Here is a 12,905-nt window from a genome sequence, read left to right as displayed (position 1 = left end):
GACCCCACTCCAGGTGCCGCATCCGGGAGGGCCGCTCCCGGAGCCGGGCCTGGGCCGAGAGCGCGGCGGCGGCGGCGGCGGCGGCGGCGGCGGCGGCGGCGGCGGCGGCGGCGGCGGCGGCGGCGGCGGCGGCGGCCGCTGCCGCTGCCGCTGCCGCTGCCGCTGCTGCTGCTGCTGCGCGACCAGGTGGGTGGCGCCCCGGAAGGCCCAGCGCTGAAAAGCCGGAAGGCGGGAGGGTGGGGCCTGCGCGCCGGGAGGGGCGGCCTGGTGTCCCTGCGCCTGCCGGCCTGTGACCTCGCGGCGCCGCCTCCGCAGGTAAAGGGCTCCGAGCTGCTGGAGCCGGGAGGGGGAGGGGCGCCCGGAGCGGCTGGCATGCCAGCTGGTCGCGGGCCTGGCTCTCCCGTGCTGGGCGCACGCTCTTCGTGCATTCATTTTCCATATGGAGAATCGGGGTACACGGAGGGCTGTGTGTGCGTGTCACCTCCTGCAGGAACTCCTGTGTGTGCGTGTGCCCGCGCGTGTGACTTCCCGCAGGAACCGCGGTGCGTGTGGCTGGTGTTATATCCGCAGGGCGGAGCACCCTTGGCCTTGCCCTCTGGGAAGAGAATCTGGACGCTAGTTTAGAGGTGATCAGGAAGGGATGTTACTGATTTAGGGGGTGGGGGAGATTAACTTTGTGGGGACTGGTAGCTTCTTTAGCCTTTAAAACAAACAAACAAAAGAAATAGGAATATTTTGAGAGGGTGTGAAGCGACTTGCTCATGGGCCAGGTAGGTAGGTAACGTGTGCTCTGCTAGGGTCCTGCTCGGCTCTGGCCTGCGTTGCTGCAGATGGCGGCCCCAGTGTGGCTTGTGCTTTTGATTTTTCAGGAGAAATCACAAGTCTGAGGTGTATGTGAAATCTCTTGATTTTAAAATTCTGGCAACTAATTCGTTTTTGAAAAGTCTGTGGGCTAATCTGACAATGTTTGCTGATGGGATCCAGTCTTTGCCCTGGGGCATAGAGAGGTGGAAAGACACGGTTTATAGGAGCCAGTGGGCACACTGGAGCTTTGTAAATTTCACCAGCAAAGTAGAAAGTACTGAGGATTGCAGGTGGGCAACATCACTCTGATTCTTAAGTGGCCCTGCTTTTCTAATTTTTAAAAAGAGCTGTGTGCATGGAGGTCTGTGTTAGCTCTGCAGCCTTCCTCTCCTCATCTCTCACAATCTGGTCCACCTCAGAAAGCCAGGCTATAGTCTCAGGGACGGGCTCATCTCCCTCTCCCCCAGATCCCTGCTGTAATCGGCAGACCAGCCTGGGTGCTTACACGAAACCAGGGCTTCACGTTGGCACTTGCCTTCCCTGTGGCTGGCAGATGGGCTTCCTGTGACCGGAGCCTGTTTCGTGGACAAATCTGATTCTGAAATAGGTGTGATATGGGGGGAGGCACACTCCCGCCCCATTGAGGTCTGTCCCCATCAGAGTGCTCCTGTCTCCTCCCTCCTCACCCACTTCTCTACTGCTTACAGACAAAGGCAGCTGGAGTGGGAGAAGGAGAAGCAGGACCGGCTTCCTTCCTCAATCTGGCAGCCCTGGAGAAGTTGGGAGGCTGAACTTTTTAGCAAGGGCTCAGGAGATGGGGCTGCAAACCTTTCTTCCACAACAAGAGTCTATTGATGCTCTAACTTCTAAAATGATTCTTACAAGGAAATTAAACCAGCATTCCCTTGGATGGAGGCAGCCACAATGCCACCTCTCTACCCATGGTGTGGAACCATTGAACCCAGCTGGAATCAGGCCACTTCCTTGCCTCCCCTCCCACACACCATGACACCTGCTGGCTCTCCAATCCTACAGAGCTCTGGGCTTGTGCCTTGTGCTGGCCCAGCTGGGCTAAGTGGAGGTTGGAAGTGGCATTTGCACAGTGATGTCTCATTAGCCCCTGTGGGTTTCGACCTAAAGTCATTCAGAGCAGGTTGGAAACTGTTTTTTTGGTTTTTGTTTTGTGGGTTTTTTTAATAGACAGTAGAGGGTGAAATGGGTATATATCTATTTCCTTCCTCTTTTACATACCTTTTCTTGCTGTGCAGAAACCGTTTCAAGAATACAGATCCATAATTCTGCAGAAAACCTGTTTTAGGAGTGGCATCCGGGCAGAATACACTGGCCTAGAAGCCAGACTTGCAGATCAAGCATGGCAAGGCTCAAGGTCTTCATGCCTCTGGGAATGGGAGGCTCATTGCAGCCTCCAGAGGGTGCTTCATCTCCCTTTTTTCAGCATAAGTGACAGATAAAAAGCTGGATATAAACCAGAGCTAAGCTAGAAGGTGACTAGATATTTTACAGGAGGATTTTTAGCTTTTTGAAAGGTTTTACCATGAAATTAATTCCTTTGGTTATCTTAATATGTACTTGAAATTAAACATTTTGTTTGCATAGTTTTACAGGACCATGGCTTTTGGGTAAATCAGGTTACTCTCTCTCCCCCCATTTCTGAGTGCAGTTCCTTCTCTGTTATTAATGCTATAATGTTATCTTGACAGTTGTGCCTGGAAAATTCTTGACCTCTGGAAGGGTGGAAGGGGGCTCTCTTGCAGGGAGGAGGAGGGGGCATGTGCTCTGTCTACACGTGGTCACCGCTGGTGAGCAGAGGGGCCTGGAAGCTAGCAGGCATTTTAGCAGATCCAGGACACCTGGGAGCCAGAGCAAGGACAAACACACTTGAATTCTCCTCTAGTCCCTTGGGCAACCCTGCAGGACTGCCCCTCCACTGCCTCTCACACCCCTGGTGAACAGACACATCTGGCGGATGCCTCTTTGCATTTCTGAACTCAAGGACTGAGTAACAGATGTCAGACATCTTGAGTCATGCTCTCATAGACTCTTGCTGTCCAAAGTGAGGGCAGAAGATCACCTGAGGGTGCTTGTTAATACAGAATCTCACCCTGCCCATAGGGGCTGTGTTTAACAAGATCTTCAGTGACTCCTATGCACTAGTGGAGAATCACTGATGTCAAGAATATAAAAGGAAAAGAGGGGAAATTTACAGGGGCTGGAGCACAGGATCCCTCTTACCTCTCCTGGGACTACAAAGACGTTCTGACTGGTGATACAGGAGATCCACAGGTTTGTTCTAAGGGCTGAGAATTCTCTCTCGGGATTGGGAGGGTAATTTTACATTAGAGACTAATTCTGGATTATCCTTGGGTTTAAAAAAAAAACCTCATCTATCCAAAGGATATTGAATAATAGAGTCTGCTCCAAACTTCCACAGTCGAGTTCCTTTAGTGAACGTTTGCATGTCTCAGCCTTAAATGAAAAGGGGAGTGTTGGTGAGAAAGGAAAGTGCCCACCGAGCCTTGGGTCTAGCCGAAGCTGGAAGGAGAATCACCTGCTCATTGCTGCTTTGATTTTACTTCCTATCCTGCCAGGTGGCCCATCAGTGCCAAAGCTCTCCATTCCCACCAACCTTGGGGCGGAGCCTGACCTGCCCTCACCCTGGCCCCTGCCTGTCCTTTTCCTGCTAGTGTGGCAAACAGTTTCCTGACCCCAGAGAATTGTTCTAAAGGTCATTGTTCCAAAGTACACCCATCCATCTGTCATCTGTCCATCCATATGCAAACCCCTGGAATTCTTTGATTTCTTTTATTCTCTGGTTGTTTCATCTTACTACATCATCTTGTCCTTGCCTTTGATGTCTCATGAGTAGAACTGGATTGACTCTATGAGTGGTTGCTTATAGAAGCCAGTGGTGTATGTTAGGAACCAAACGTTCATTTAGAGCCATCATGTCTGAGAGTCTGCAGTGTTCCAGACTCGCTCCAGGCACTTTGCTTCCATTCTACTTACACTTTGCAAGAATCCAGACTATAGGTGGTTTATCTCCATCTTACAGGTGAAGAATCTGCCATTCTGCTCAGGGTGATCCAGTGGGTGAAGGCTGTGTGGTTGCAGAGTCCTGTGCTTTCCCCTTCTCTGGCTTGGCGTGGGCAGAGATGCCCTGTCACACAGGAGACGACCAGGGGCTGGGACTTCGTGCACTCGGCCAAGGTTTGTGCTCGGGGATTGCCTGAGCCAGCTGAAAGGCCCTGATGCAAGAGAGCTCAGACTTGCCTCACTCGTGATGAACTGGTGGAACACGTGGCCAGCGTTGCTCCTTAACCTGTTGTAAATCAGAAGTTAATCAGAGGGCAGAGAAGACCTTTCACCCACCCTGCTGATTCAGTCTGCTTATTAACTGAAAGCTGCCCTGCTTTCTCTTTGGCAAAGGACTTGGCACATGACTGGGGAGTGCTGTCATCGTGCATACAGCAGAGGTACTGTTCTGTACCAAAAATGGGGAACCTTCCTTAAAACTTTAGGAAGAGCAACATTTGGGTAGAAATATGCTTCACTCATTAAAACTCTCCTTTGGAATGCTTCCTTCAAGGTCTGCTGCGATGCCCGTCGCGGTGGAGGACATCATGAGGCTGCTGTGCTCCGTCTCTGAGGAGAGGAAAATGAGGGCGGCCGTCAGGCACTCCGGGAGGGGCGCCCTGGTCACAGGGGCCGTGGCCTTCGTTGGTGGTTTGGTGGGCGGCCCACCAGGACTAGCTGTTGGTAAGTGCAAGTGCCTCACAGGGACAGTGCAGTTGTTGGGAAAAAAGGACCTTTGAAACCTCAGAGACCTCATAAAAGCCTCTGTCCTGTGTGAGAAGTTTGTTGAGTTGAGGTTGCTTCTGTGAAATGATCTTTGGGTACATAAGTCGTCCTGTTAAAAACACAAGCTTCTGTGTGAATGTCTCAGAAGTGCAGGGCTCTCTCAGATGGCATCTGTCATGCAGACCTGGAGGACACCTTTCCCCCCAGGGATGTGTCCTAGAGTCTGAAGATTTCAGGGTGTCCTGGGTCCCTTGGACAGTCTCCCTCCCCCCATCACCATTACACATCCAGAGAGGAAGCTGAGATTTGCCAGGCACCTACTGGGGGCTGATGCTGTAGCACTTTACATAAGCTCGTTCCCAGAGCGCTTCCCCATTCTGAAAGCAAGCAGTCCAACGCAGGAAAAGCAATAAGCTAACTCGTGGAGTGATCACCCCTGTCCCCTTGTTTTACCACCTGCTTCTGTTTGGGAACCCGTTTCTGGCAATAAATGAAACTTTGGCTGATTTTCCCATCATTCATTGTTGCTAGAATGAAGTTGCTTCCTTTGGATTGTGAACCGGAAGAATTCCTCTGTGGCCCAAACCATGGGCTAGGGGTGGTGTCAGAGAGCTGGCTGCTGTCCAGGTCTGACTTGAGGAGGGGCCATATAAGGCCTCCCTCGAGGTATCTCAGATGGACCCTGTAACACAGGGCCATCGGCTCAAGGCATGGTCTGCTGCATTGGGCTCAGTAAATATTTACTGAATGCCTCCTCTGTGCCAGGCAGCCTGTGGTGGGATACAGGGCCTGGGAAAGCTCACAGTCTGGTGGAAGTCCTTTCTGTATGGCTTGCAGTCTTCACATGAATACAGGCTGGAGAGGTGACTGCTTTTCTGCTGAGGTTGGTTTCTGTGTCCCAGCTCACCAGTAAGGCTTCCTGCTCTGTTCTTCCCTCTGGTAGCAGGATTGACATTCAAGGACACTGTATTAAGCTGAGCCCACACCGGGGAGAAAAATCAGCCTGTGGGTGGCCCCAGACCTTCCATCTATGCATTTCCATTTCCAGACTCTGTGAATTAGTGAGTCTTGACTTCAGCTTCTTGCCATCCAGGAAGTAGCCCGTGAGGGAGGAGACAAGGCCATTTCCTTCTTCCTCAGTGACATCCTATATCTTTGTCCCACCCCATCTAATGTGCTCAGGGAAGGCTAGCTGGGATCATTTATCATATAGCTGTGCCCAAATGCCATTTTGGGAGGACATATTTTATTCAGATTGAGTAAAAGCTGGTAGAGAACAGGATGTCTGCAAAGAGAACCCCAGGGATTCGCTACTTGCAGCCCCTGGTCATGGGCAGGAGCATCATTTTACCCAGAAAACAAAGGAATTTTTTCTTCTCCAAAGACTTGGTAATTTTCTGGTCGATATTTCCTGGCGACTTTTTGCATTAAGTGCTGGTCTAAATCAAATATTGATGTTCTCACAAAGGTTTAGTGCAGATGAGTGCAACTCTTATCAGCTCTTAAGTGTTTCACTGGTGTAATGGGGAAAAGTTCAGTAAAACTTGTAAATGACTGGCCCTCCCTCCCTAGAATGCTCCTTATTTTCAGACTGGGAGGAAGCTGTCTAAGGGCAGTGTTCAGCCTCTAGGACATGAGGCTGGCTGGTCCCCAGAGAAGGTGTGTGCTACCAGGTGCCTCCATACTTGGTTTCCTGAGACGGTGCAAGATTTACTTACTGTTGGCTGAGTCCAGCTTGCAAATGGGTTCTCTGTGGCCTGGGCTGCATTCTTTTAGATAAACTTTTTATTTTGGAATAATATTAGATTTACAGAGAAGTCGCAAAGATAATGCCGAGAATTCCCATATATCTCTCACCCAGTTTCAGTTCCTATATTACCAAGGCACACTTGTCAAAACTAAGAAACCAACACTAACATTACTATTAACTATTCTTCAGACTATATTTGGATTTTATCAGTTTCTGCATCCATGATCTTTTTCTGTCCCAGACCCAGCACAAGACAGCACATTGCACTTAATTGTCATGTCTCTTCAGTCTCCCCAGTCTTGTTTTTTTTACCCCACTTTTTTTGATTCGTTTCCCATATAGTCCATTACAGAGTATTGAGTAGAGTTCCCTGTGCTATACATTAGGTCCTTATTAGTTTTCTGTTTTATATATACTAGTGTGTATATGTCAATCCCAGTCTTCCAGTTTATCCCTCCCCCTTACCCCCTGGTAACCATAAGTTTGTTTTCTACATCTGTAACTCTTTCTGTTTCGTAGATAAGTTCATTTGTACCTTTTTTTAGATTCCACATATAAGTGATATCATATGATATTTGTCTTTGTTTGACTTACTTTACTCAGTATGACAATCTCCAGGTCCATCCATGTTGCTGCAAATGGCATTATTTCATTCTTTTTTATGGCTGAGTAATATTCCATTGTATATATGTACCACATCTTTTTTATCCATTCCTCCGTCGATGGACATTTAGGTTGTTTCCATGTCCTGGCTATTGTAAATAGTACTGCAATGAACATTGGGGTGCATGTATCTTTTTGAATTATGGTTTTCTCCGGATATATGCCCAGGAGTGGGATTGCTGGATCATATGGTAGCTCTATTTTTAGTTTTTTAAGGAACCTCCATACTCTTCTCCATACTGGCTGTACCAGTTTACGTTCCCACCAACAGTGCATGAGGGTTCCCTTTTCTCTACACCCTGTCCAGCTATTATTGTTTGTAGATTTCTTTTTTTTTTTTTTTTTTTTTAGAAGATGTTGGGGATAGGAGTTTATTAATTAATTGATTGATTTTTGCTGTGTTGAGTCTTCGTTTCTGTGCGAGGGCTTTCTCTAGTTGTGGCAAGCGGGGGCCACTCTTCATCGCGGTGTGCGGGCCTCTCACTATCGCAGCCTCTCCCGTTGCGGAGCACAAGCTCCAGACGCGCAGGCTCAGTAGTTGTGGCTCACGGGCCTAGTTGCTCCGTGGCATGTGGGATCCTCCCAGACCAGGGCTCGAACCTGTGTCCCCTGCATTAGCAGGCAGATTCTCAACCACTGTGCCACCAGGGAAGCCCGTTTGTAGATTTCTTGATGATGGCCATTCTGACTGGTATGAGGTGGTACCTCACTGTAGTTTTGATTTGCATTTCTCTAATGATTAGTGATGTTGAGCATCTTTTAATGTGCTTTTTAGCCATCTGTATATCTTCTTTGGAGAAATGTCTCTTTAGATCTTCCACCCATTTTTGAATTGGGTTGTTGTTCAGCTGCATGAACGGTTTGTATATTTTGGAGATTAATCTCGTGTCGGTTGCTTCATTTGCAAATATTTTCTCCCATTCTGAGGGTTTCTCTGGTCTTGTTTTTTACCACTTTGATACTTTTGAGGAGTACTGGTCAGGTATTTTGGAGAGCTCCTCTCAGTTTGGGTTTGCCTGATGTCTTTCTCACGAGTAGACTGTGGTTATGGATCTTTGGAAAGAATACCATGGAGGTGCAGTATTGTCACACATTTCAGGGACATATGACACCCACAGGACCTCCCTTGTGATGCTCACCTTGATCACCTGGCTAAGGTCATGTCCGCCAGGTTTCTCCACTGCAAAGTTACTGTTTCCCCTTTCCATACTCTACTCTTTTAAAGAAAGTCACCAAGTCCAGCTGGGCTGCATCTTTTCAATATCTGATTGCCGATATTTAAAAATCAGGGCTTCCATGGTGGCGCAGTGGTTGAGAGTCCGCCTGCCAATGCAGGGGACACAGGTTCGTGCCGACCCCACATGCCGCAGAGCGGCTGGGCCCGTGAGCCATGGCCGCTGAGCCTGTGCATCCGGAGCCTGTGCTCTGCAACGGGAGAGGCCACAACAGTGAGAGGCCCGCGTACCACAATAAATAAATAAATAAATAAATAAAAATCATAAGATTTTTAAAAGATACATACTTGGTATTCCATGTGGCAGCAATTGGCTGGCGTAGGGTAGCCATGTCTCCTTTAGACAGCGACCTGTCTCTCCAGGTCACCACAGTCCCACTCAGCTCGCTTCACTCCTTTCAGCTACCTGCCTGACCCCTGTAGGCACTTGAGTTTGAGACCCCTGCTCTAGGACATCTTCCTGTAGCAGACTGCACCTGACCTGGTTAAATAGAACTTTCCATTGATACAAGGTCTTCAAATTCCATAATAGTGTGCTTTAACTTTGATAATAATAAATTGACATTTAAAAATAATGTTTGTGCCCTTTTGGGGTAGCAGAAAGAGAAGTAGTTGAATACATTAAATTTTTATTTATCATCATACAACTTTGGAGGGGTTGTATGAAAAACATTGTTTCAAGAGAAAATACCTCCTCATCTGTCTGCAGGGTCCTTTATAACCACGTGGTTCCACTGGAAATTTCAAAGTTCAGAGCTAAGACTCATATTAGCCATCCAGCCTCACCACTGAGATGGTTCTCCCTGAAAATGCATTTGCTTCTCAGCCCTGTTCTTTGAGATGAGAGAGATTTTTATGAGAAGCATGGAAACCTTCCGCCCACGAAGAGGATTTTAGTTAGCACAGCTCTCAGGAGGGGAGATGCTTTGTGTTGCACTGTGAGCGCAGAGCTTAGGGGAGGGCATGTTTGGGTGTCAATTATCTGAGCCAAATCGACCAAAGGCCACGTCAACCTTTGCCCTCTACGCTCCTGGCGGAGCAGGCGTGAAGCCAAGCCCATTCTGACCTGCTCATGAATGTGCCCACTCGTCACAACGGTAGATGTGAACTCAGCGAGAACCTGTGACTATCGTTTATGAATATAAATGACCGACTAATTGAGTCCTTCCTGTTTTCTAGGGGGGGCCGTCGGGGGTTTGTTAGGCGCGTGGATGACAAGTGGACAGTTTAAGCCAGTTCCTCAGATCATAATGGAGCTGCCACCTGCCGAGCAGCAGAAGCTCTTTAACGAAGCCACTGCCATCGTCAGGCACCTGCAATGGACGGACGCCGTGCAGCTGACCATGCTGGTCATGGGCAGTGAGGCCTTGCAGCAGCAGCTGCTGGCGATGCTGGCCAACTACGTCACCAAGGAGCTCCGGGCGGAAGTGCAGTACGACGACTAGGCCTCTACTCCAGGAAGCGGGGTCCATTTAGATGATTCCCCCCGACTCATGGAAGGTGACTGGGGAGCTGCAGGAAGCCCCACATCATCAGAATATTACCCTAAACTGTAGCGAAATCTCCTGCTGGAGAGGCTGGGGCTGTGCCGTTCTGGAATTATTTGAGAAGATGCCGTGTTTTGTGGCTGTGTGCACCTGTGTGCCCTGACAACCCTTCAGCTGGGAAGCTGGTGAACAGTAAAGCCGTGACTGCTGCCACGTAGTGGCAGTTTTCTGAATCTACTCTCACTCACACAGGAGCTGGAAGAAGGTCTTCACGTTCAGCCTTCTCATCTCATCATGTGAAGATGACGCCTGTCCAGGCAGCCGTTGCAGGACCAGCCCTCCCTTGGGACCTTGGGGCTGTCCCCTGCTGGAATCATGTTTACCTCTTGAATGCCCCTTCCCCACCCAATGACTTGTGAGTGGTCTCAGGGAGGGGGCAGTCGGCCTGCTGAGTGAAGCCACAAACGTCAGTGGCACCCAGCCCCTCCCCCAGTAGCTGCCCGACTGGGCTCTCACCCTCCCAGGGGCTTGCTTTCCCCATCTGAAAAGTCATAGTAATTCCTGAGTTCTGTTTTTTAAATTAAATATTTTCAGTAAATTATTGCTCTTTCTGAAGTGGTAGAATCATAAACTTTCTCTAAGAAATGAGTCCACCCTAAGTTTCCCCTAATATTGTTTTTGCTTTGCTTTCAGAACCACAGTTTGACAAGTGTCATCAAACTACAATAAATGTTTTCTGAACAGTCCTTTTCTCCACCCATTTGTGTAAAGTATCTCTGACATTTGAAGTTGTACACATGGAGCACAAGGGAAGGGAAGGTGTCAGATTTGTGACTTTAAAGAAGGAATGAAAGCCCCGGATTCCAGGGCCTGCGACCTGACTTTCCAGGCTGCTGTGGTGCCCTGTGCTGCCTGTGAGCACACACTGCCCCGAGCCTCCCTGGCAGCCACAGGATGTCCCTTGGGTCCCAGGGGCCTGGAAGGAAGCTGCACTGTCCTCCCTGCTGAGCAGAGTCAGTATCCCGCACCTCTGTGTGTGTAAAGAAAACTTCAGGGCAAATTAGAACCCAGGGTGAATAAGGAAGGATCAAGCTTTTATCTCAGAAAAGTTGCTCTTTTTTTTTAAATAAATTTATTTATTTATTTTTGGCTGTGTTGGGTCTTCGTTGCTGCGCGCGGGCTTCTCACTGCAGTGGCTTCTCTTATTGCGGAGCACAGGCTCTAAGCACGCGGGCTTCAGTAGTTGTGGCTCGCTGGCTTCAGTAGTTGTGGCTCGCGGGCTCTAGAGCGCAGGCTCGGTAGCTGTGGTGCACGGGCTTAGTTGCTGCACGGCATGTGGGATCTTCCCGGACCAGGGATCAAACTCATGTCCTCTGCACTGGCAGGCGGGTTCTTAACCACTGGGCCACCAGGGAAGCTCAGAAAAGCTGCTCTTTATCTGGCTTTATCTAGCACACATCAGGTGCCCTTTACAGGCCACACTCCTGGGGTTGATGAAGCCACTTTGGACATTTGCACTGTTTGGGTTGATGGGGGGCAGGGTGGGGTCCTTTTAGATGATTATCCTGACTCATAGAAGGTGACTGGGTTGTTATGGGGGGCCCCACCAATTCAACTCGTGTGTTGGGTCCTACTCTGCCAGGCCCAGGGGACACAGGTGGTCCCAGCTCGGAGGTCCTGCACCAGTGTCCCCTGGAGTCCCTTCCCTGGCCTGCCTACCTTTACCCTTGGGAAAACCACTCTCGGGAGGAGATGGCCTGACTCCTGACCAATTTGGGGTCAGATGAAGCAGGCCTTACAGAATAAAGTCACTGGCCTAGCCAGGTCCTGGGTGACTTGCGGTAGACTTTGGGCCCAAGAGGAGTCCAGGCCTTGAGTCTCATCTCCCTCAGGAGCTGAAAGCACTTTCCTTGCTTTCCCCTCACACTCTACTCCCAGCAACTGTGGCTTTAGTATTTCTGCATCTTCTTTGAAATTTTTTCATTTATTTATTTTTGAATAGGTAATACAAGCCTGGTACAAAACTTAGAAGACATCAGAAGATACAAATGGAAAAGGAAGGCATCCTCCTATACTGACCCCTGCTCCAGCCCCCTTTCCAGATACAGCCACTATACCAATTTCTTGTATATTCCTTTAACTCTGTTTTTAGATAGTCATTGAATGAATAGTATTCTTTTCTTTTATTTGTCAGTGTTCATTGCTGAAAACAGAAAAATCCAGAAAAGTATAATGAAATAAGAACCATTAAAAGTATCACCACCCATGGGACTTCCCTGGTGGTCCAGTGGTAAAGAATCCACCTTCCAATGCAGGAGATGAGGGTTTGATCCCTGGTCGGGGAACTAAGATCCCACATGCCTCCAGGCAACTAAACCCATGTGCCATAACTACTGAGCCCGCGCATCTCAACTAGAGAGCCCACGCGCCCTGGAGTCTGCACGCCACAACTAGAAAGAGAGAAAACCCACACGCCACAACTAGAGAGAAGCCCGCCTGCCACAACGAAGAGCCCACGCACTGCAATGAAAGATCCCGCGTGGCACAACTAAGACCCAGCACAGCCAAAAAAAAAAAAAGCGTCACCACCTAGAAAGCCACTGTTAACAAATTTGGCATATTTTGTGCAAACCTTTTAATGCTATGTATGTGTATTTCTAACATATTTGCATCTTTACTGTTTAGACCTTTTTGAACACTCTTACCAATTAACATTAAATAACATTTGTGATGTATTTTGAAATCTCTTGTAAACATGTGTAATGGCTTTATAATATTCCACTGCACTAAACCATATATACATACCTGCTGTAGTGTCCTTTCTAGGTTTTTACTATTATAGTGCTGCATTTTTGTGAACATTTTTGTGTGCATATGTTATGCACACAGAATATGTTCATATTTTCAATTATGATAGTCTGTAAGATAGATTCCTCAACGTGAAATTGCTGGATTAAAAAGTATGTAATATTTTTTAAGGCTGTCGTTCTATTCGGTCAAAATTCTTTCCAGAGGGGCAGTATCAATCATTTGCTCTCCCAGCAACAGGTTTTGGGGGTGCACATCTCATCACATCCTCACCAAGAAATAGAATGAGAGTGTCTTAAAGCTCTATTAATTTAATGGGTGATTACTGACATCTTGGTTC

General features: G+C 48.5%; 1 protein-coding gene across 4 annotated transcripts; it reads left to right on the top strand.

Moving 5' to 3' along the window:
- Positions 1-244: 244 nt before the first annotated feature.
- LOC309976536 (protein C19orf12 homolog) lies at positions 245-10,822 on the top strand (the record flags this gene model as incomplete). 4 transcript variants are annotated; one of them, XM_082862169.1, is made up of 3 exons in its annotated part: positions 245-315; positions 4,412-4,581; positions 9,450-10,822. In XM_082862169.1, the coding sequence occupies 2 exons, from the start codon at positions 4,422-4,424 to the stop codon at positions 9,713-9,715; spliced, it is 426 nt and encodes a 141-aa protein (XP_082718295.1). In that variant the 3' UTR covers positions 9,716-10,822. The 4 variants fall into 4 exon arrangements, with proteins under 4 accessions (XP_082718295.1, XP_082718296.1, XP_082718294.1 ...); XM_082862170.1 differs by lacking the exon at positions 245-315 and adding an exon at positions 475-542; XM_082862168.1 differs by lacking the exon at positions 245-315 and adding an exon at positions 4,173-4,298.
- Between the last annotated feature and the right edge of the window lie 2,083 nt (positions 10,823-12,905).

Source organism: Leucopleurus acutus (assembly GCF_964270905.1).
Source record: "Leucopleurus acutus genome assembly, chromosome: 20".
NCBI lineage: Eukaryota > Metazoa > Chordata > Mammalia > Artiodactyla > Delphinidae > Leucopleurus > Leucopleurus acutus.
The sequence above is the reverse complement of the archived record's forward strand: the minus strand, read 5'-3'. Positions and strand labels throughout refer to the sequence as shown.